Source organism: Tinamus guttatus, unplaced genomic scaffold, assembly GCF_059628265.1.
Source record: "Tinamus guttatus ecotype Peru unplaced genomic scaffold, ASM5962826v1 Tinamus_guttatus_pri_ptg000215l, whole genome shotgun sequence".
Lineage (NCBI taxonomy): Eukaryota > Metazoa > Chordata > Aves > Tinamiformes > Tinamidae > Tinamus > Tinamus guttatus.
In genome coordinates this window covers 2,254,052-2,277,420 of record NW_028288749.1, presented here as the reverse complement: position 1 = coordinate 2,277,420, position 23,369 = coordinate 2,254,052, and the positions used below count along the sequence as shown (strand labels likewise).

General features: G+C 44.3%; 1 protein-coding gene across 1 annotated transcript in view; it reads left to right on the top strand.

The window, feature by feature from the left end:
- Positions 1-23,369, top strand: part of XPR1 (xenotropic and polytropic retrovirus receptor 1) — a 79,697-nt gene that overhangs the window by 44,326 nt on the left and 12,002 nt on the right. The window contains exons 3-11 of the mRNA XM_088524854.1: positions 443-544; positions 5,298-5,521; positions 7,991-8,140; positions 8,427-8,510; positions 8,976-9,057; positions 13,099-13,286; positions 13,527-13,706; positions 17,622-17,787; positions 19,563-19,757. Of these exons, the coding sequence (XP_088380980.1) occupies positions 443-544; positions 5,298-5,521; positions 7,991-8,140; positions 8,427-8,510; positions 8,976-9,057; positions 13,099-13,286; positions 13,527-13,706; positions 17,622-17,787; positions 19,563-19,757 (1,371 nt within the window). The remainder of the gene's footprint in view (positions 1-442; positions 545-5,297; positions 5,522-7,990; positions 8,141-8,426; positions 8,511-8,975; positions 9,058-13,098; positions 13,287-13,526; positions 13,707-17,621; positions 17,788-19,562; positions 19,758-23,369) is intronic.

Here is a 23,369-nt window from a genome sequence, read left to right as displayed (position 1 = left end):
TATCAACACCATTGTAAGCCTCTTAACTTTTTCACTTCGTAAAAACGCAGCCTTTTTTAGTCCCTAAGAATGCCAACAAACTCTGAAAACGCTGACGAGTCTGGTATGAGGAGTCTGATTTATTCCATCATAAGGAAAATTTGGGACAGATGTCTAAGAGCGCTAACACTTCTAATTAGAGGGTAGCCCCTTTGTTTTATACCCATTCCATTCATTTCTTAATCACTGGAAGATTCATTCAGCCTTTTGCACTTTTGTGCGACTTTTGTACTTTTGGAGCTGCTACACGATGTTCTTCATAAATACCCAGGGCTTTAACTGCAGAATTCTCTGTGGGACAAGGAAGCAGCTTTTACTCTGCAGATGTATTTCCACGGCAGCCGTATAGAAAATTGTTCCCACATTATTCTCTTAAGGTGTTATTTTTCCTTTTGTTTTGCAGTCACAGATGAGGATGCAGTGAAAAGGTATTTTGCCAAGTTTGAAGAGAAGTTCTTCCAAACCTGTGAGAAAGAACTTGCCAAAATCAACACTTTCTATTCAGGTAAGGTGCTTATTTGTGTATTTTTGTAGAACATAAAGCAATACAAAAAGAGTTTAACATCTCCAAACACTGCAGATCACTGCAGTGTTCGTGCAGACCTGCCATCAGATAATTGTAGGCAGGGTTTATCTGGGAGATTGCTCAGGTTTAGTCACATCTGCAGCGCTAAACCATGAGGTCTGGGTGAAGGGAGAATAAAAGGAGGGAGAATAAAAGGCATTGCTTATGAGTAGCATCTTCCAAACTACAGGAAGCTGCTGTTAAATTTGTGTAGTGATGTGTGTAGGGAACAGTTCCTCAGCTTTGCATATCCATGGTGACTCTTTCTGGTGCTGCCTGCCCTGTGCTGTCCTCACTGTCCTGTTCTGGGCATAAATGCCAAGCTACCTGGCCAGTATTTACTGAGTTTGTGCAGGAATAGCCGTCCTGGGCTCACCTGTGTGTAGTACCTCACCCATCTCGAGATGTCCAACCCTTAGAAGTGCTTGTGAGAGTCTCTTTAAATATATTTAAACACTTGCAACTTTCTCAAGTAGGAAAGGCAATAGCAGTTTGTCATCTACCAAATATAGCATCCTGTTTAGTAAATCTGAATAAAAATCTAGCGTCGGTTTAAGGTTAAGTTTAAGCATTTCTGGGCTCTGTATTTCGAAGTGCTGTTGTTTGTTGTTTTCCCAGTGGAAGTTTGCTCTCTCCAGCCTTTAGAATGGAATAATCAAAAATTATCCCTGTAATATTTCTAATAGTCTGCCCTGCTTCCACCCCTATTCACATTTCAACTAGTTCTGAGCCTGTTTTGGTAATGTTTAAACTGGGTTTCCAATGAGAAAAGCATTTAAATATGGATACAATGATGTATGGACTTTTGCCATGCTTTCTCTTAGCAAGTTGTTGATTCATTAACTTCTTGCTACGAAAATGCTTGTGCAGCACTTCATGGTGGCCTTTTCTATTTCTGATTTTAGTCTGCTAACAAGGTCAAATTGAATTGTGCAAAATATTTTGCTAGGCGTCGGGCGATGCCTTTATCGCTGCTTATTGCTAATAAAATCTGGGTTGTGAGCGCGAGAAGAGCAAAAAGCACGATAGGTGCAAGGACTGCTCTGCAGCTGCCTCTGCTCAGCTTCCATGTAGGGAAGTGAATCTCCCTCGTGGTGCCTACGCCAGCTCCTCTGCTCTGTGAACTAGTGGCGTTTTGCTGTAGCCCTGGTACAGGGACAGGGGCGAGCGTAGCCTTGTAGGCTGAAGCAATGTATTTTGTTACGCCTGCTGTTTTTTACACTTTGCTCCAGGGACTCTTCTCCAGATAATTCATATTTACCTACCTGAACTCCAAGCACTTGCTTTCGGCTTTCTTTGCTTTGAGATCTGCTGTTTCTGTTCCGGATCCGTGTACTCGGAAAGCCGTCTTTTCTGGTTGCACAGGCTGCTTAATAAGAGATCCTATGTATTCCAAGCTAGACTCCATGAAGACAATCCTGTCATCTTGTATGCACGATGCAGGTGGTAATTTTCCCTAATGAAGACCTGCTAGCACTTCTGCACCCACATGCACACACACCTTGCAACGCTCTTTGAAATGGCACTAATGATATAGAATAGATTTGCTTCTACTTGCTGTCATTTCAAAAAGTTTTAAGAGAGAACACATGCAATTTGAGAGCCGCTTGTGGTAAAATTAAAAGCCTTTTATTTGCAGATGAGTGATGTGACTTTAATGATGTGAAAACCCCTTATTAGGGTTTTTTTTTTTTAACAGTGCTGCATGTGGGAACACCTGGGGAAACATTTCTCGTCTTGGTCATGTCAGAGATGCATCATGTTGTGTCGGACCCTGTTGTATCTCCAGGTGTGTGTTGGCTTGGGTTAGCACCTGGTATATGCTACTTGTAGGCATGTGCCTACAATAAATAAATTTGAGTACAATAAATACCACCCAGCTTTAAAGAAAACAAATTCTTCCCTTAACCTCCTTCTACACTCAATTGAAAGGGAACAGGAGCCACAAATTGTACAGATGGGCCCAGCGGAGGAGTCTGTTCTCGTGCAAAGGTTTTGTGAGACTTTCTGTGGCCCAAGCTCTGGTTTGGGATTTTGTGGAGGAGAAATTTTCTGTGCTTGAAATTACTGGAATCGGGTTCTTCTTGGCCTGTTGCTCACAGTCTCAGCTGGCCGCGTTGCTGGGGTTAGTTTAGGAGCTGATTGTATGGATGGTAGGAAGCCGTGGCTTTAACCTGGTAACCAAGACCACAACATACACGAGCAGAAAGGGGAACCGAGTGTGAGCAGAGCCCCTCTGAGCCGAGCACAGCCTGGAAAGCTGGGGCTGTACAGCAGGGAGGCTACTACATTGCACCTTTGGCCCCTTTAATGTGGAAGTTTTTTCAGGATTCTTACACAGGAACCTTTCTTTACCCTCAGAAAACGATGCGCAAAATCCAGCTGGGCATCGCGTAGATGAGGCCGTAACGCTGCAGGGCCTAGAAGCAGGTTTGGGGCAAAACTGCTGCTTTATTGCAAGCATTTTTGTTGAGGCTGCCTCCGGATTTCGCTTTGGCCTTGCTTCTGCTGTGATGGACGGCAGGGCATGCAGTGAATGTCTTTTCAAATGTTTTAGAGTACATAACAAATTGGGAAACCACCTTCTGCTGTGCTCTGCAGCTGCCCTGGGCAGTCTGGTGGGGTTTTTGACAAAACCAGCACACCTTTTGCCTTGTTCTGCTTCTGCAACAAGTCCTGGCGGTAAAATTGCCACCATAATAAGATGAGGTGATATGTGGGTTCAGCAACTGGAGCCAACACAAGGTTTGCAAACAGATAGTAAAATCACAACATCTATTTAAAATTTATTTTGAAGCTTTTCTTTCTGTAAATATTGTGCTACTAAACTAATGGCTTTAAAGATTTTTCTGGACTTGGGGGCAACAGAACATGTGCTTTGGATCAAGAGATGAAAACTTCATCTCTTGCCAGCATATTTAATATTTTTATCCAGAAGAAATCAGTGTATCACCAGATGGTTTAATATAACATCTTGAATATCGAGTGCAAACTTGTGGGTTGTATTTATATGAAGGCTTTTGCTTCCAGCAGATAGCTATCTATTACCTCTCCCAAAAGGGTTTTTGGGGGGAAAGAGGGTTTTTTGCAGTCTGGCCTTGTGTATGTTCAGTGTGATGTGGCTGGAGGCTGCGAATCCCTCCCCGCAGTGGGTTCCTAGCACGTGTCGGAGCGACGGGAGAGGATTAATCCTTCCCAGGGTTTTTAAGACCTCTTGTGTATTTGAGCTTGCGGTCAATGAAGTGATAGAGAGTGTCTCTTCCATACTTGATTTTTTTTCTATACAGATCTGCCTTTTTTTATTCAGAAAGGTTTTGTGCTGCTGGAAAGCATCCTATGGAGAACACTGTAAAATTATTTACAGAGGAGTTTTGCTGTTAGAATTAATCAGAATTGAACAAGACTGACTCAGAAAAGGTCAGAATAACTCCCAGCAGAGTGAGACCTACTCGTGTGCGTGTGTCTTGTGTAAAATACTAATGAAGATAAGATGCTAATGTATGTAAGTTACTAATGAAGAGAATCCAAGTGACTTTGGGCAGAGTTTTGTGCTGGGAAGCGTGCTGTGGCTCCCTGGCTTCTGCTGCAGGCTGGGATGGTGTTTGGGCAGCTTCGTTGCTCTGCGCTGGACCCTCGAGCTGCTCCGTGTCCTCGTGGCAAATGCCAGTTCCCGTGTTCTGCAAAGGTGCCAAAGCTGCCGCTGCAGCTCTCGCTGTGGACAAAAGCCCCCCGGGAGCTAGTTGTACAAAACTACGAGGGAACATGGTCACTTACGCTGTTTTCTGCGTAAAAAGATTATTATTTAGCACAGAGGGTTATTCTGAAAGAAGATAGAGATATGTCTAGATTAACACCTGTTTCATCCTGATGAGGTGTGAAGGAGAGGACCTATTTATGCAGAAAATACCTTAAGGTGGTATTAACTACATACTGACTATCCTAGTAACCAGTATAAAATACAAGGCCACACTTCCACCCTGCGTGACGCTCACTGGGTGCAGGAAGGCTGGATCGGTGCTGCACGGGGGGCAGCAGTTGCAGCGCTGCTGGGTGCCCATCGAAGGGGACGCGGGTCGGAGGGAGGGTTGCGCCGCTTCCCAAGCTCAGCCTCTCCTTTGGAGCGCGTTCGGTTTGATTCCTTTCCTGGCTTAGAAGCAGCGTGTTCCGTAGCCGCCCCTGGGTGCGCGGGTGCTGCAAGGGCTTCGCTTCGAGCTGGCTCTTGGGTTGCTCGGGAGCCTCAGAGCGGCGGCTGCTGGTTACAGGTGGTCGTTCCTTCGTGCAGCAGCTGCTCATGTCAGGCCGCTTCCGTCCCTAGCAGGTGTTTGTACGATCCTGGCGTGAGTATCATTTAGAAACTGAACCTGGGGTGCAAGGCAGGAGAGCTGAGTTATTCATGCTGCTGCCTTAATCTGCGCGCAAGGGACACTCGTTTGTGTGCCTGATTTTTGACTACGGTGAATGAGACTTGTCTTTTTTGAGAGTTACTACATTAAAATCTTTACTGAGCAAGAGCTGCATAGATGAAGTATTTGTAGAGCTGTTGGTTTTAATGATCGGCGGGGAAAGGCCATACAACAGGCTGTTCTTTTTGCCTACAAGTGCTTCATTTGAGGGGAAGAGCCCAGTGCTTTTTCCAGACTTGGTAAGGCCGTTGCTACCTGCTCACCTGCCACTTTCCTCCCGTTGCTCCCAGAGAAGCTTGCAGAAGCTCAGCGCAGGTCCGCGACTCTTCAGACGGAATTGCAATCAACTCTGGATGCACAGAGAGAAGCCAGTGGGATTTCCACGCTGCGGCAGCGCAGAAAGCCGGTCTTCCACCTGTCCCATGAGGAGCGTGTCCAGCATAGGAATATCAAAGACCTGAAACTGGCCTTCAGCGAGTTCTACCTCAGCCTCATCTTACTGCAGAACTATCAGGTACCGCGAGAGGAGCTCGTTTTGTCACACGTTATTCTGGGTGTTTTTCTCTGCGCTTGTCCTCGAATGGCCTCGTTCAAGACGGAATCCAATTTCTTTTTCACTTTGGGGGCCCCCAACTTCCCTGGATAGTGACCCAGAGCAGCTAAACTGACCTGCACAAAGACCTTCTTTTTCTTCCCTTCTGGGGGCTGGCTGACCCCGTGTCCCTGCCCCAGGCATGGTCAGAACATGCAATACCTGCCCACGTGCAGAGGCCCCGCTCTGCTGCCGTGTGTTATTCTGTGCAGCGCCGGGGCCATGAGGCTTGGGAGGAAGCTGTTTGATCCAATATTTACACTGGAGGTTTGAAATACTAACATGCTGCTTCCTCCAGGTGTTACCATGGTAGTGGCTCTGACCTTGCTGTATCAATATTTCTTTTTAAAACATCCTTTTAAAAAACAAGGTTTTCAGTTGTGCACAGTACAGGCTCTTTTGTCTCGAAGGAAGTACGAAAAAACAAATCTTTAGTTGTATCTGTATTGCTAGCATGAAAAAAAGGCACAATAAATGTTGCAGAGGCTAATTTGTTTGCAAAAATCTCCAAACAAAAATCTGAAACTGTCACGATCTTATCGCTGGGCTGATTCTTTTGGTGTTAAATACTCTGATTTTTTTTTTTTAAGCATCCATTTAACAGAAAAGGAGAAAAAAAAAAACCCTTAAATTCCTTAATGTAAAATCGCTGCATCATTATTTAGATCTTTACAAGGATTGTCTCTCTGCTTGATAATGTCCCTAGAAGTTCCCTGTAAGAAATACTTAAATACTGTTCTGTAGTATGGACAAGACTTATCCTTCCAAAATTCTGAGTATTTACAACGTTTCTTAAGTGAAATTATGCCCATGAACACATGTGCCGACATTTGCTCACTTAGATGCTTCCACTGGAATAGCATTTAGTGTTTCTAGGCTGGAAATTCTCTGTCCAGCTTGTCTAAAAATGGGCTCCAGACTGCCTTAAAGAGAAGTTCTTGGGGATATATTCAGATGTCCTATGTCTACTTATTTGGGCAGACAGCATTAATTTACTGATAACAAGAATATATAATTCTACATACATACGTGTATATGCGCACATAAGTATTTAAGTCAAATTATGATTTATATGAAAGATCATGTTTTAGAACACACAAATCTTGAAATTAAGCGATATTGGGAACTCACAGGGTACAAACTGGAAGCTCACTGAGTCTTATGAAACTGCTTTGCAATTGCCTTTCGTATTTCCCAACCCACTTACGTATGAGCAAAGATTCCAAGTCTGTCATTTCATCCTACGTGATCTTGCATGATGATATTGTGAAAGTTGCATGGAAGTTTTCCAGTTTTAATGGCAAAACATATCTTTAGTCGAGTCCATTCAATAGGTTCAATTAGTAAGAGCAGAAATAGAAGTTACGCTTGCATAAAACTTCTTGTCAAATAAGTGTTTAGAATAGTGAAAAATACAAAAGCTCTCACTATCTCAGTGATATTTCACCATTCCCATTCATAATTTCTCCACTGAATGTCCCAGTAATGCGCCCTGAGGCATCCCAGTGTTATTGAGGTTGCCTTAACAGCAAATAAAGTGTTGTTGGGTCAGGCTACCAAAAATTCTCTGTCCAAAAATATCATTTTGTTGCGTCTTTTTTATTTCCAATTTACAAAAGGGTGATCTGCTCTCCCAGGGGTGGGATGCTGCCTTCTCCAACAGAAAGTAATTAAAGCCTCTTGTCTGCAGTAATGCAGGTCATTAATGCACGGCCTTCCTGCTCCCATCTCCTCCTCCTCCTTTCCCCATCTATACAATGGGGTCTGGTATTAAATCACTCTAAGCGTAATTAGATTGAAAATAATCTCAATGAGTAGTTGGTGCCTCTCCCCGAGGTATTCTTCTGTGTTTCTTTTTCCAAGCTATTTTTTATTTTATTTTACTTTTTTTAAACAAAGTGAATCATTCCCTGGTCTGCTTGTGGCCCTGCTGTGGTTGAATGAAAAATTAAGCTTTTTGAGTGGTGTTTTTTGTTTACTTAAACGGAATATTTCAAATACAGCTTATCACAGCAGTTGCCTGCCTGATGCAGTGGGGTAAGCTTTTTATGTCCTCGTTACTGCGTATAAACTCAAATGCAACCTGGAAATCAGCTGGTATTTTTCGCTCTTAGCACAATATTGAGTGGTTACCTTGTGAGACTAGAGCTGTGTTTCCCTGGTCCCCGCAAATAAATTCTCTCCTCTATGCCCTTGCTCCACACACTTCTTTTGTGATTTGCAGTAGATTTATGCTACTTCTAAAAAAAGTAATAACACACAAAACCCTCTTGACGATAGATAAACTAATGGGTATCATCATTTTGATTCTTCTGGAATGAAGCCTTCTAACTTTCTCGTTAACTGACTGGAGTTAAAATGAAGTATCTGGTATTTTTTCCTTTTCTTTAGAACCTGAACTTCACTGGCTTTCGCAAGATCTTAAAGAAGCATGACAAGATCCTGGAGACCTCACGAGGAGCAGACTGGCGGGTGGCCCAGGTGGAGGTGGCACCGTTCTACACGTGCAAGAAAATCAATCAGCTTATCTCTGAAACAGAGGTGAAGAGGCTAGTCTGTGCACTGGCTTTTCTCTTAGCCAGGAAATAATTTATTTTTTGTGTCCGTATTCCCTTGCTTAAAATCTTTTGTCATACGAACGTCTTGTATCTACCACCAAGACAAGCATTAATTGATTTTAAATTGCCATTGACTTCTGGCATTGCTTGCTCAAATTTGTGTGTGTGTGTGTTGTCATGAGAGTTACATCAGCATTAAGTTGTATCGTGTTGTACCTTAATGCAGGCAACGTCACTGCGATGAACTTGTGTATCTTTAATCTCCTTAGGCAGTGGTAACCAACGAGTTAGAAGATGGAGATAGGCAGAAGGCTATGAAACGACTGCGTGTGCCACCTTTGGGAGCAGCTCAGGTGAGAGATCAAGTTCTACGCTCAGCTGCAACAAGGAGCCAACGTAGATTCAACATCTGAATGGATGTGATCGTGTTCCTCCAATTTTGAGAGAGGGCTTGGTCACATAATGTCCTTCAGGTGTGGAAGATGCAGAAGTAGCTTACTAGTCCTAGTGTGTGGAGCCAATGTAATGAAGGGATGAGATGAAGAGTAAAAGGGAATTCCTGCTAATAACATATATTTACTGTTGCTATGGCCCAGAAGACTTTTCAAAAGGTATCTGAGCTCTGTGCTATCACAACCTCAGGGTAGGCAAGAACACTCTGCAGCATTTGTCAGTTAAAAGAAACCTCACTTGAGGAGAAAGGGAAAATGCAGTGAGGCCAGAATGTTGTATCCCTGGTTTTAAGGTTATTCTGCAAATTAATCTGACTTTGGTGACATATTTATCTCCCTGTAATTCCACCATTGCTTTGTTTGCAGCCCGCCCCAGCTTGGACTACGTTCCGGGTTGGATTGTTCTGCGGAATATTCATTGTCCTGAACATCACTGTCATACTTTCAGGTAGGTTTGTTCAGCTGGACCCAGCTGATTCCCACTGCCTGGCATGGGTCTGTTCTTGCTGGGGAATGGCCTGGAGCTGAACAGGATTGGCCGGGATGTTCCGGGTTAGGTGAAGCTGAGTCAGATCACACTGGTGCAAATTACTAGTCTGCTTGGTAATGAGTGGTAGCTCTCACGTTATAGACCCAGATACTAATCTTTGAACATGCTCTGGTTTGTGCTTCTGGCTCCCTCCTTATTCAAGGTGTGGGTATCCTGGAGGTATAATATCCCAATTGAATTTGTTTTCTTTCTGTGAGCACACAACCCTATCTCCATTCACAGGGGTGCTTATAGAACTTACATTTTGCAGAGGACTGACTCCATAAAAGAATGAAAGCAGATGCTGAGCTGTGTGAGCACTGTGGCATTCAGGAAGTTTTTATGCAGCAATTTGTAGGGCATAAAAACTCGATGCCTATTAGCTGAGTTAATTGGGTTTGTCTTGTTGGCAAACTTGTGGCAAATTTTAAAATGACAATAAATTATTACTTATCTTAATCTTTGGTTTTACTCTGCTTTGCTCCTTCTGAGTTACTGGAAACTCCAATCGTGTAAATACCTTCTTAGTCCTCAAGATGCAGAATATCGCAAACAGCTTCACTAGCTGGGCAAGTTCAGCAGTCGTGTAATTTGCTTAAACAACATGAAGGAGAAGCCTAACAGATCAGCATATAACGTTTTGCCTTAGGGAAAAATCTGTGTTTGATTTAACAGAATTTTGAATCGGATCCAGTCATCTCATGGGGTAGAATTTCTCTCTTTTAGAAAGTGTTTGCAAGGTCTTTCCCTTGTAGTCTTTGTGGTAGAGGCAAAAAAATGACCCTGTGCTTGAAAGGTTGTTCTGGATTCGTTGTTTCTTTCTTTCTGTAATGTGCATGTTTGATCTCTGTGTGAGACGCGAGTGTGATAGAAGCTGGCTGGGCTCATTTTACCTCTTAGCGTTAAGAATGCAAAGTGACACAGCTGTGAGAATGAATTCATAAACATGATTATGCCTCCCAAGCACACACTGCTAAACTATTACGCATAATAGGTGTGTTTATATTGAGAGACAGACATGCTCTTTTATTCTGTAAGTTATTCAAATACTAGGTAAGGATTGTACGAACAAAACCAAAGTTTTTGTTTTTTAATTAGGTATCAGTTTGCTAACTTCTCTACCTTTATGTCAATTTGTTTTTGTGGTTTGATCGATGCAGATTGGTTTTTAGCACTGTATGTGCAGAAATTGTGTGGCAGCATTGGAACATAACCTCCATTAGCAAAACACACTTGTATTCCCCACCTTTGAAAAGAGAACAGCAACATTTGTAGAGATGAGTTCACAGTAACTTGGGGTCCATGAAATGTTGCGAGTTCTACAAGTGGACGCCAGGAGACTGTCACCCTAAAGAACACTTATTTTGAGGCCTCACTAGTGACTACATCAGCTCTACTGTGAGTCAAATTTAATGTGCAGCTGAGGTTGAAAGTTAATGGAAGTAGAGGTAAGATTAATTAATTCAAACCAGTAAGGCTTCGTGCAAGATCTCAAGGCTACTTAGGCAGCGTTCTGCCTGTCTCATCTGGCAAGGGAGCATGATAACAGAGCCAGCTCGGAGCCAGGAGAACATGTCTGTGGTCACGTTACTGAGGGTCTTAGCTCTCCGTGATGTTAATGAATGGACATGAGCAGCGTTGTTACCGATTTTGTTATCGGCACTCAGTCGTAGGGTATTCTTGAGGAAAGGAAGAAAACACCTGGCCTTAATTAGGTGAGTAATCATGTTGAAATGGTATGAAATGAGCATGCAGAGAGCTGTTAAAAGATGTTTGTGGCAACGTGAGAGTCTCTGTGTAGAAGAGAATCAGATCGTGATGTTGTTGGGCTCGTCACCAGGGAAATCTTCCTCTCCCAACACCTTGTTTAGAGCCCTTGTCTGCTGGAGCCTTTTGGTGTTGGTTACTAGAGGGTAAGTTAATCAAATGCCACATGCTAGGAAATCACAGAATCACAGAATGGTTGAGGTTGGAAGGATGTTTGGTTTAGGTGGAAACAATATATTAATGGCAAACCTTTTTCCTTGGGTCTTGAGTACAGATCTCTGCAGTGGATGCTGGGGTGTATCGGAGTGCTGGTCTTGCCTGGTATCAGCACAGCTTTGCGGGAGGGAAAGTCTGCCAGCAAAAGGCCAGAAATACAGCATTAAAAAAAGTTCCTGGGTGTGAGGTGACATGTAGTTAGCAGAACCTTCCCCAGTTTTTCCCCTGCTTCACTCAGACTAGATTCTGTTATTTACTTGCTTAAGGAGAAATGTCTGTAAATTTGAAAAATGAGAAGAAAAATCTTTGAATCTTCAGAAGAGTCTTTGAAATGGTTTGAAATTGAATCTTAGCTCTGGTCTTCACTGATGTTTCCATTATCAGACATTTCACTTTTCTTACGTGGCTCGCTCAAGTTATGCAGCAAATGCTGAAGGGAGAGGAGGGAGGATTTCTCACCACAGAATCTTCTGTGGTGCTTAACTCTCCCTGGTGTTTCGGACTCTTCTCCCCTCTCTGGTTTGTATCAGGAATTACGGCTCGGTATCACCCGGGGTGTGCACAAGCAAGATGAGAGGGCATGAGATATGCAAGGCATGTGCCGCGTTTGCCATATTAAACTGCGTTTCCATTACAATTTAATGAAGATTAAAGCTTTGTCTAGGTGTTCTGACTTGAATACTAGTGCCTATCTATTGTATTCTCTGCCTGGTAATTTCGAATGTTTCTGATTCGGTATTTTGGAGGCTTCTCTGTCCTGTTTGGAATCAAATTCTGTGGCTTGGGCTGTAGGTGTTTTGTATTAAAATGTGAAATGCCTGCTTTTTCCATTCTGCTCTTAACAGACACTTCTTCACCCTTTGTCAGGGAATCTGTCACTCTACCCAAAACTTGACTCTATTTTGCCTAAATGCAATATTTGCTTTAGGCTGTAAATTCTTAGCAACAGTTCTTGGATCGTTGTTCATTTCATTAATTTCCTCCATAGTTTCATGTGATGTAAAGCACTAATGCTGAACATGTGAACATTACTTATGGCTTTTTTTCTCTGAAGAAAAGGTTGGGAGAAGATTGAGTTGTAGTTTAGGCAGGAGTGGGTGTGAGAATAAATTCTCAGTATCAGTTCCGTTAGAGCGTTTTCCTTTTGGAAAGGTGAGAAATGCTCAGGGAAACAGAAATTGATGCCTAAAGGACAATTTTATTTGTCGTTTATTAATAAAACCCGTATCAGGCAATCAGGAGGGGACAGTATTTTGTAAAGCAGCTTCTGCTTTATAAGGATGCTCATTTTTTGGAAGTGAATCTCCTTCCAAAACCTTGAACACTGGACAAGGGAAGCAACAGAGTTTCCAGCACTGCTGCCTTGTGTTGGATCCTGTGTGCGGCTGGAAGTTACATTGCTGGTTATGAATATCTCCTACCTTACAGATGCTTTGAATTTAGTGATTAAGCACATTTTAGCATTGTTTTAAATGCTGTAAATCGTACTTTCTTGGTTTTGTGAGGAGCTGTGTATCTCCATCTGCAGAGATTTCTTTGCTGTTAAAGCAGAATTTTAAGTGAACGTGGTCGTATTTTGGTTGATGTTCTCCCTTATGCCTTTAGTGTGAGACAAGGGACCTATCATGCTGCTAACGATCTGGCTACACAAGCTACAGATAGAAATTTCCCAGGATACTCCTATATCATCCTAAGGAGCTCTGTAGCACCAGTAAATTTAGGTTAAAAGGAGTTGGAAGTATCATATATAATGGAATTAAGGCAGCAAGATGGCTCATCCTTTTCCATAGCCTCGTCTGTCTGGCTCAAGTCACTTAAGTAAGAGTGGCCAAGATGCTGGAATATGCAGGTGAGTTACAAGTCTACTCAGTTTTGGGGATTAAGCTGAGTAACTGAGAATCAGCGTGAAGAACTGCAGTTAGATTTATGACATGGTTTGTGCTATCATAAAGCTCCATTTATTTATTTATTTGTCAGGTGTGGTTTTTATAGAGGGACCAAATGTGTGGCCACTGGTGAGAATCTATCGAGGTGGCTTCCTCCTGATAGAATTCCTCTTTCTCCTGGGCATCAACACGTATGGCTGGAGACAGGCTGGAGTGAATCATGTCCTCATCTTTGAACTGAATCCCCGCAGCAACTTGTCCCATCAACATCTCTTTGAGGTAAGCGGAGCAGATTGCCGGAGCGGTTAGGCTGTGAGTACTGGGAGGACAAATCCTGCACCATTTCCTGGCAGGGAGATGTAACACAATTACTGCATCCAGCAGAGGAAGTTGCTGAAGTCTGATTTGATTACGGGATTGAACACTGCTCTGCCTTTTGTTATAATGAGAATTCACTGTAAGGTTTGGAGTTCAGTCGCAAGGTATCTAACTATGGATTTCTTCTGTCTTTTTTTGTAGATTGCAGGATTCCTTGGGGTTTTGTGGTGCCTGAGCCTGCTGGCATGTATATATGGTAAATTCACCTACATCCCTATGCAGGTGAATCCACTCATCCTCTACGGCTTCATGTTGCTTTTTCTCATCAACCCTACGAAAACCTTATACTACAAGTCCCGTTTTTGGCTGCTCAAACTATTGGTAAGTGTCAAATTTCATGGGAGCAGGGGGAAAAGAAGTGAGAGAAATAAAAAAAAGTGAAATAACAGTTTAAGAATACAACCCGCACTCATTTTCAGATGAGAAATGGCCCTACCATTATACACATGTATTCATAGATTAGACATGATAAGATATTGACTGCAAAGGTCTGTTGAGTGCGGGGTTACAAAAGCAACTTCTGCCAGTCTGTACCAGTCTGTCATTATCTTCAGATTGCAGGCAATAACTTGTTAATCTTCGTGTATACAGCTGTATGCATGCCTGTGCAAATACAGAAACACTAGTCTGTGTTTACTTGTCTCAACCTTAATGTACTAAAATGGTTCGATGGAGTTACAGTGCTCCAAGGGAAGCTACATGGGTGCTCCCCAGCCCAAACTGTGAGGGTGACAACATGGAGTGTGTTCATTCATGGATTCATTGCAATACCCTTGCAAAGGTATTGCTTGTAAAATGGATTCACAGGTTTGTTTTTCTTTGCACTTCCTTTTTGATCTTAAGCAGAAACATTTATTTAGCCCCAGCTCCCATTTCCCTGGTGAGAAAAATCTCAGAAAGCGAGTACAAATATGCCTGGAAATTCAGTGATGCAGGTATAGTTGGGAACTCCAAAAGACTGGCATTCAGACTCCTTAGATGGCTCATGAGTTTCTTCCAAAATAGTGGTTTCACACTTTCATCCCCACCCTGTGTGCATTTTTAAATTAGCTTTAGTCAAATCGGTTCCCGTGATACCTTATTCTTGCTGGAACTGCTCTGAGGGCATTTGGAGGTGGGGGAAGAGAGCGCTTGGTTGGCTGACATTATTCATGGAATCATAATTTAAGACCAATTAAAACAATTATCTCTATCTGGAACATTACAAAGATGAAAAGTAGAATCATACTTCCTGTGTGTGTGCAGATATGCGCACAGGTATTTAACCTCCGTGCACTTGCCTCTGTTTGATTTGCTATCTTACTACAATTTAGTTTTCCATTCCTCTTTTCCTTTCAGCACGGAGTCATCTCAGATTTACCTCTAGTCCCTAGTCTCATTAGTGCTGTCACTGTCCCTTGGTGCTAGTGGAAGTGCTGGAAATGGGCTAGTAGGGCTCACACTCTGTGCTCATTTTCCGTAATGCCTGGACCAGGATAAGGCTCTCGGTCTTCACGGAGCTCTTTATAGCCTGGCTAGGCAGTTGCAGTCCCTGCTCTGGCTGCAGCCCGCGATACGGACGGGTCTTCAAGCACGCGGAGGCCGATTCGCCCAAGGTCTCCTAGGGAGAAAAGGCTCATCAAAAAGGGAGACCACCTTAAATACGGTGCTGCTGCCTGTGTTATGTGGGGGCACAGGGGCCAAGAGAGGCCCGTGAACAACACAGAGGAGCCATTAGGCTTTTTTAATGTTTATTAGACATAATTGGCTGTCTGGGTGTCTTTTTATTTCTTACCACAATAACCAGCAGCTACCTGGGTGGAAAAGGTTTCAAGAGTGCACTTCTAAGAACTCTACTGCTCACACCGACGTCACTCTTGGTGAGCAGTTTCCCTTCCGTGCTTGCTATGTTTATTTTTTTAAGCATACATGCTGGCTAAAGTGAAGCCCGGCATCCTGGATGTAGCTGAGTGGCACTTCAAATTTTCCAAAAACCGGTTTGGGAGTATATGCAAGTGTTCTGGACTGTTTCCTGATGGAGCTAGGAGGCAAACCACATCCACCTCTGTTCAGCGGCAACTGCTTGGTGGTTGTCCTAGGTGGAAGCTGTTTCAATAACCTCTGAGGTTACAGGTTACTTGCAGCTCTTTCACTCATAGCAAGAATAATTATTTAGTCTAATGTTTAATTCCTACCTTTCCTCTTTCTTGCCTGTATGGCATCCTGCTTACATATGCCTCTCCCTTGGCAAATGAACCGAGCTGAGCGTGCTCTGCGCTTCTGCTGCCAAGTGAGAACCATCCTGAACGTGTAACTGAGGCCTGTGGCCAGGCAAAGGAATCGGATCGCAGCGTGAAGAATGAACCAGGCTGAACATACCAATACCTTGTGCAGGGCGCCGAAACAAGTGCAGGGAACGTATCCATGTGCGAGGTGAAAATCTGGGAAGTCTTTTGCTCTAGCTCAAATATCTGCTCCCCCAGTGCTTACTAAAAGTGCGGTAATTGGCACCTGAAAATCTCTATGTGGAGTGTGGAACCACTTCAATGTAATTGCAACCAATTACTTACTGAAACTTAAGTTTAACTTTAGCTCTTGGTATGTTACGGCTTTATTCTCGCAGCCTGTCATTACTGAGGAATGCTGCAAAAGCTTTCCAGCTGGGAAGAGAGAGGAGCTTGTGGTACCTGCCAGTGGACAGTGCCACTGCCAGCGCCCCCTTGTCACCATGCTGCAAACTGGGGCCCCTTCTTTTTCTTTTCGCTTTCTGTTTTTTCGCTCTCAGCTGAGTAAGCACGTGTGACGCTGAGGTGAACCAGCCGGGTGCCCGGTGTGCAGCCGGTGCGTTCTCCCGCCCTCTGGTCAGATGCACGTTAGCACCCGGCGTTCAGGCTCCGTGCATGCCGGTGGCTCCCGCAGCGCGGTGATCCCAGCGGCCATCCCGCGGGAAGCGGCTCCGGGGAGCTGGCAGGCACAGCGTGTCTGAGGCCGCGGGGCCACGGCGTGCCTGGGAGGTGCGGGGGCCCACGTGGCGCCTCAGGCTCTTGAGAATTGACTGAGGTGGGCACGTAACCCAGCTAAGGCGCTGGTGTCTGCCGCCTCCTGGGCTGCTGTATCCTGCAGCTGGGAAGCTTCTGCTCTCCTGAACTTCCCTGGCTGTCAGCGTCCAAGTGTGTCTCTGTAAGTTAAATAACAAGATACATTTCAGTAATGGCTTCCTCTTTCTTTCAGGAAGATCTATCTATAAAGCTGTGCTTTTGCAATTTATTCTTGTTTTGTTTGACTTTTGGTTCAGAAACGTGCCTAGAGCTAAATAGACAGAAGATAATATAAGGGAGTGTTGATTAGATGGAGGAGGGAGCTTTTTGGAAAGGAAGGCTTTGTTTGGGTTCTCTGCTCTCTCCAGAAGCTCTTCCATTCCTGGAGCACTTTGACTAATAACAGATGTTCCTAATGTTTGCACGTGGTACTGCAGGAGCTTTTGCAAAAGATGTTGCCTGTGAGAGTCCCGTGCTCTCTGTTTCAAGATTCAAATCTGTTGTTTAATGTCACTATATCTGGATTCCCCTATCTGAATTTGAACTTTAGGACCAGACCCTTAGACTGGCATCGTAAGCCGGATGGGAGCATGTCAGACCTTTCCCTGCTAACCATATGCCTTTTAGATTAATAAGAAGAGCAGTATAAAAGATCAGTGCTGGCCTGCACTTCCATTAACATAAAGGTCCATAAATCTCTGAGCTCCAGGACAATGCTGGGGCTGTCTCTTTGAGAAATTGCCTGCTAGTAACTGTAACTAACTGGGTAGAGAGTTGTAATCAAAGCTAATGGACCATGAAGTGTCTGGTTTGAAAGCAGCATAACTACTGTTAAGCCTGAAAGGGAAAGTGTGCTGGGATTGAGAGGGAGCCTAACTGACAGATAATAGGATTTTCTTTGCTCTTTACTGCTTGCTATGCTGGAGGGTTCGAGACTCCATCAGTAATGGTGTTCGCTCTTACAACTTCTAACATCAGAGACAAGCTAAGATGTCAAGTAAACTGAGCCACGAACAGATCAGTGGTCTAGGCGTGTGCCTGTAATCTAGCTGACATTAAGTGTTAAGGCACAAGGTAAGTGGGGAAGATGCCAACAGTGTGACCCACATGCCTGACAGAAAGTGTGGGGCAGCGCGAGGGCCTGTTGAGTGCCGTGATCTGCCGCTGCGGTTGACGGCTTTGCTGGCGCCTCACGCGACGCTTCCTTTCTCCCCAACAGTTCCGGGTGTTCACAGCTCCCTTCCACAAGGTGGGCTTTGCGGATTTCTGGCTGGCTGACCAGCTCAACAGCCTGGCTGTGATCCTCATGGATCTGGAGTACATGATCTGTTTCTACAGCTTCGAGCTTCAGTGGGACAACAACGCTGGACTGCTGGCAAACACAGGTAGAGTGATGCTGGCAATCCTTACGAGTGCTCGTAAAGTGAGCTAGAAAACACTGAGCAAGACAGTCTCATGGGCATCCGGCCCCTTTGAAGAGGCCTACCAATTATGTAGGAAACTAAAATAGTTAGTGTTTCTTGTAAACATGGCATTAGAGTGATTCTGCCATTTCTTTCTTCCATCCGGGGAAGTAGGATTTCACAGCAGTACTCATTTCCTAATCCAGTCATTTGGCGTGACTTGTATATTCATCAAGGAATTTAGCCACAGCACTTCTTGATTGGAAAGGGAAAATAATTTTCCTGGCGTTGCTCTTCTATTTCATAGTAATCTAACCACGTATTTGCTTTTAGCCTGTTATTGTTGCTTAGCATGGAAATGATAAAAAGAGTTGCCTGAGCTTGTTTATCACGACTTTATCCATGCTGTAATCCGCTGCATATAAGGTCTGTCACAGTGCCCTTAAGCAAGAGGGGCTGGAGGAACTTCCTCAGAGCTCATTAGTGCCACCCCGTACTCAATTAGAGCTGATGCTGAGGCACGAGGGTTGTGCGTGCTCTGCCTCCCTGCCTCTAAGCAGTAAAAACAGAGCTGGGATATGAATTTTGACTTTGGTCTTCCCAGTGGCAAAATGGTGACAAGTCTCACTGTGTCAGAGAGGGTTTTTTTCCATTCTGGGCATTCTGGACTGCCAGCAAATCGCGCTGTGTGATGGGTTCATGATGTTGCCTGCTGCAAACTGTTGTTTGTGATGAAGCAAACTGCAGTCTCTCTCAGCATCAATCACTTTGTTCCTCCCATCTGTCTGAGCTCTACTGTCCCTTAGAACCAGTGTTGGTATTAGTGGAACATTTATTTATTTTTAAAAATGTTATGCAGCAACTGGATGAATTACGGCTTGTCCTCTTCCAATCCAAACATTGGAATGATAACGTGGTGCCCTGGAATATATATTGGCTTGTGAATACATCTCTGTGAGGCCGGATGATAAATAAGTGTTTGTTTATCAGCGGGTTGTTTGTGTGCAGTGTGCTGAGCAAGACAGAACATGGCATGTTTGGGGGTCCCAGGGGAAGCCTGCGTTTTTCTGGTCCCTTCCAAATAAAACAGGGGCTCTTCGGTGTCATGTGGCTATGACATAACGTCGTGTTTGTCTAGTTTCCCATGACCCCTGTTGTTCAGGTCAGGGCTATGTCCTCTCTTTCTTAAAAGAGCATTCTGAAATCCTTTTTTTATTTTTTTTGAATTATTATTATTACTGTGATATACAAGAAAAATGAAAATCAGGTCAAGGACATGTTAGACAAAGTCCCTTTCAGAGCTCTCCTGTGGAGTTTGGGAATGCTTTCCCATTTATGCACAAAGCTTCAGTGTAGAGAGCCCTTTGTAACTCCATCCTTAATTTGATTATTCACAGTACTGCCAAAAGCACAAAGCAAATTAAAAATAGATTATTTCTAATCTTCTTGTGTGTTAATTGCACTGGCAACAGTGCAAGAGCTAGATGATGATCTGTCTGGATGTCTTATTGATAGCATGCCACCTACATGCCTAGGAGTAAAGAGGCTCAGAATATTCTCCCTTCATTGAATCACTGGGTGATGAACTTATTGCTGTTGTGAGTGCATACATGCTTGCTACATATATATGTTTAAATACAAGACATTGGCGGTTGCAGTCTTGAGTAAAATAGTGAGATTGCTCCTATAGAAATGAATGCAATATAAGTTCTTAAATTTACAGCCTCCCTGTCCTCTGAAATGTCTTTTTCTTCCAGATAATCAGATTTGTAACAGCTACTCCTACGGAGTGAGGGCAGTTGTCCAGTGCATCCCTGCTTGGTTGCGATTCATCCAGTGCCTGCGTCGTTACCGCGATACCAAACGGGCCTTCCCTCATCTGGTTAATGCTGGAAAATACTCCACCACCTTCTTCATGGTGACGTTTGCAGCCCTCTACAGCACTCATGCAGGTATGGGTTATTTGGGGAAGTGCCTTCTTTGCCAGCCCATGCTCCCTACACCTACTTTTCAGGGTCCACCTGCAGCCCCACTCTTTCAAACAGTGCCATGTTGGTCATTTTCTTACCAAGTTGGAGCAAGAACAATATGAGAAAGCAGTATTTGTTCTTTGTTTTTCGATCATTATCCTTAATCATTGTGTCATTTTTGATTGTAGCTGGTGAGACTCTGTGGGGAATGGGTACACTCAATTGTGCCCTTCCCTCCATGTGCAACTTTAGTGAAGCCAAAGTATCACACCAGTTTCTCTCGTTAATAGAACTTCTCAGGCTAAGTCATGGGACTTGTTGCTTGCACAGGAGAGAAGCTCAGAGTTTGTTTTCTCATTCAAATATGCACTTCCGCGAATCTACACATACCAGTTTCAGTGGAGGACCAAAGGCCTGCCTGGATTTTACTTTAGATGTTTCTGACTTACTTGGTGTGCTTATGACTTGACTTCAGGAATGTCAGGAAGAATACTGAGTTTTCTCTCTCAAAAATTCCTGTCAGGTTTTGCTGCGAATGGAGTTGAGTGGGAGATATGAAAGGGAAGGAAGAACATAGGAAATATTTCTCCTTTGGCATTTGTGAAAAGCTGCTCTGGATCATCTGAGTAAAGACGGTCCATCATTTCTGAACAGGGAGAGATGTGCGCAGTACTGGGGGGAAAAAAAAAACCGGGGGGGGAAAAAAATCCCTCTCTGGATTTTCCTATGTATTTTTATCCACATTTTTTCTGCAGCTGGCAGGGAGTTGTTTCCAAGCCATTTAACTGCAGATTGAGCTCTGATCCCTCAAGTTCCCCATCTCCGTGGAAACGACAATTACTTGATTCTGCTCTTGTTCTGAAGGAAAAAGCTTTTAGTTTCTGCACTTCAGGCAGCCACCCTGCCTTCCATTGTGCTGAAGCCCTCAAAGCGAGTTTCCTTCCCTTGGAAATACATGCCCTCTGCATCTGCAGGAATTAGCAGCTGCCCACGCTTGTAAGCCATTATTTATCCTGAAATATGGTTGTGGCAAGGCAGGGCGCTGTGTCCAAGGCATGTCTCTAGTTAACATACTTTTTATTTCTGAGGGATGGAAGGGTTATTAGAAACCTTCCCGTGCTACCAAGATCTGAAGCAGCCAGGCCTGAAGTCATGCAGATAACGCTTGCCCAGCCTTACCTTTTCACAGCACAGTGGTGCCAGCTGCCCGGAGGCCGGAAGTCCGGGGCTCCGGGTGCAGATGCCCACGGACGCGGTGGGGGCACATCCAGCGGCAGATGCTGCCGTGCTCCAGCGCCTGCCTCCTGCCGCGGGAGCCGGGGAGCTTGTTCCATTTCGAGTTGTTTGCTCAGTGACGCTCTGCGGTTCCAGCCCTGCAGACCCGTTAGTCACAGCTGCTGACCTGCAAGATGAGACAACGCGGACTGCTTGGCTATAGTCGATGCTTATGAGATTTTTTCCTTTCTTTCTTTTTTTTTGGTTTTGTACACTGCCTGCTTTTACGAGGTTGGCTAAGGTTTCCCTCTCCCGTGAGGGCATTCTGGAACAGCCTCTTGTGGAAATGTTGCAGATAGGCTTGAGATGAAGGTGGAAATCGGCATTATCAAAATGTCCTGTTTGAGAATCTGACCTCTTCGTAGTCCCCTAGAGTCTGCAGCTGCACCAGCGCTGCTGACCCTTGTTCTCATTGCTGCCAGTGTAACTGTTGCCTGCTCTTTAGATCTGCTGTTGAGTGGGGTGTAAAGAGGTGTTTATGAGACAGGCACAGGGCTTGTTCCGAGTGCGGAGACACTTGTGCGTCCCGGCTTTGTCAGTGTTAGTAACCACAGTTGCTGGTAGTAATAGTTACTGCTCAGTAACACACAGTGGCCTTCATAAATTGTGCACTTGTAACATGTCGTAAATGTCGCTGTACACAGATTTGTAGAGGGCTTCCGAAAGACCTCACCATGCCTTGGCCGCTCTGCAAGCCTATTTCCATCCTGGCATGAATGCATTTTGTAATATACCATATCTGTTAAAACTCCAGCATTATCTGCGTGGCTTGCATAGACTTCCAGTTCTTTCTGGGTTTGGAACAAGATGGTCTTTTCTCAAGTTGTTATGATAACTGCTTCTCCATGCTTTCTCTGGGTCTGGGTAAGTATAGCAGAGACAAACACTGACCTGGGATATATCCAGAATTTCTGCTGGGGCTAGTTTGCCACCAAGAATGAAAGCACTGCCGAAAACGAGTGCTAAATCAGGGGACACCTTTGCTATTTAGACTTGTTCCAAGTTGCAGTAAGTAACAAACAGGTAAGATGCCGTGGTGAGCAGCATCTTGTTTAATCAGTCTTCGAATGCTCTGCCTGAAAACCTGAGAGTTATGACTCTGGAGTGACAGCTTTCATCTGCCAGGGTAAAAGGGTAATTTGTGGCCTTTTGGTGGCAGGTCAAGTAATGTCCATAAGCGACTGCTCTCAGCCTGTGGGGCCTGGGGGACGTCGCAGCCCTCGAACAGAGTTGTGTCTGATGCAGCACATTGAATAACATGCAGCTGCTTTTTAAATTTGTGTCTGCCAGCTACGTGAAGATGGACTGTGTGGTTAGGAGGGCTTGTCAGTGTTGAAAGCGGGTAATTCATACAGAGTGCACTTCCAGCACGTTTGTGCTATTTTTCATATACTGCTTGGAAAATAACTTGCACTAAACAAATGTCTAAATGCCACCTGATTATAGCACAAATACGCGGGTTTTGATTCATATATGGTACTGCCTGCTTTGAAACTGCCATAATTAAGATCCCCCCCACCAGGTGCTATGTTATACTGCAGGCCCTTGACTAGCATCCCTGTTTCTCCAGTATATTGCTGTTTAATAATTGCTGTTGCTTGGGCAGTGCGTAATTCTGATTGCTGCCTCTCTTAGAGAGGCCGTTCCTTACTTGTCCTCCTTTTGATTTAGATGCGAAAATGCAGTTTTCTCTCTGCTTATTACAGTTTTGATGTTAGACTCTTAAAATAGCAAAGCAAAGTCTGTTAGGTTTTCTCCTCCAAACTGGCGCTCTTGGTGTCCTGGAAGAGCCCTTGTTTTAGAGGGAACTTCAAGCTATCATGTCTTGAGTTAGTGAAGCTTAAGTGAGAGCAGCCACCCCATAAAATAAGGCTCAAGCAGACCGTGGCAGTGTGGACGAGCACTAACTCAAGCTGCGTGCTGCACCATGAGCACAAAAATACAACCTCGTTCGGGCATCCAAGGGGCAACTGTTGCTAAGATCCCAGGGGAGGAATTTTAAGCATTTTTATATCACTCAAAGGAATGGGAAGCAAAGGCCGTGTTCTGTAAATATAGTCCTACAGGATATGTTTATCCAGGCAAATGAGGCGTATCTGCACCTCGGAGCTACCTAGCAACCGGAGCGCGTTCCGGTAGGGAAGAGCTCCTGCCTCCAGCTCTTCCCCACTGCTGCTTTGCACTAACTAGTTGAGCTGACATTGGCTTCCCTGGTGGGGGGCTGAGTACCCTGGCCCTGAGCTGGCCAACTGGGTGTGTTATGTTGGCTTATTTACGGAAAACTCAATGCTGCTGTGGAAACAAATGATTAAGTCCTGG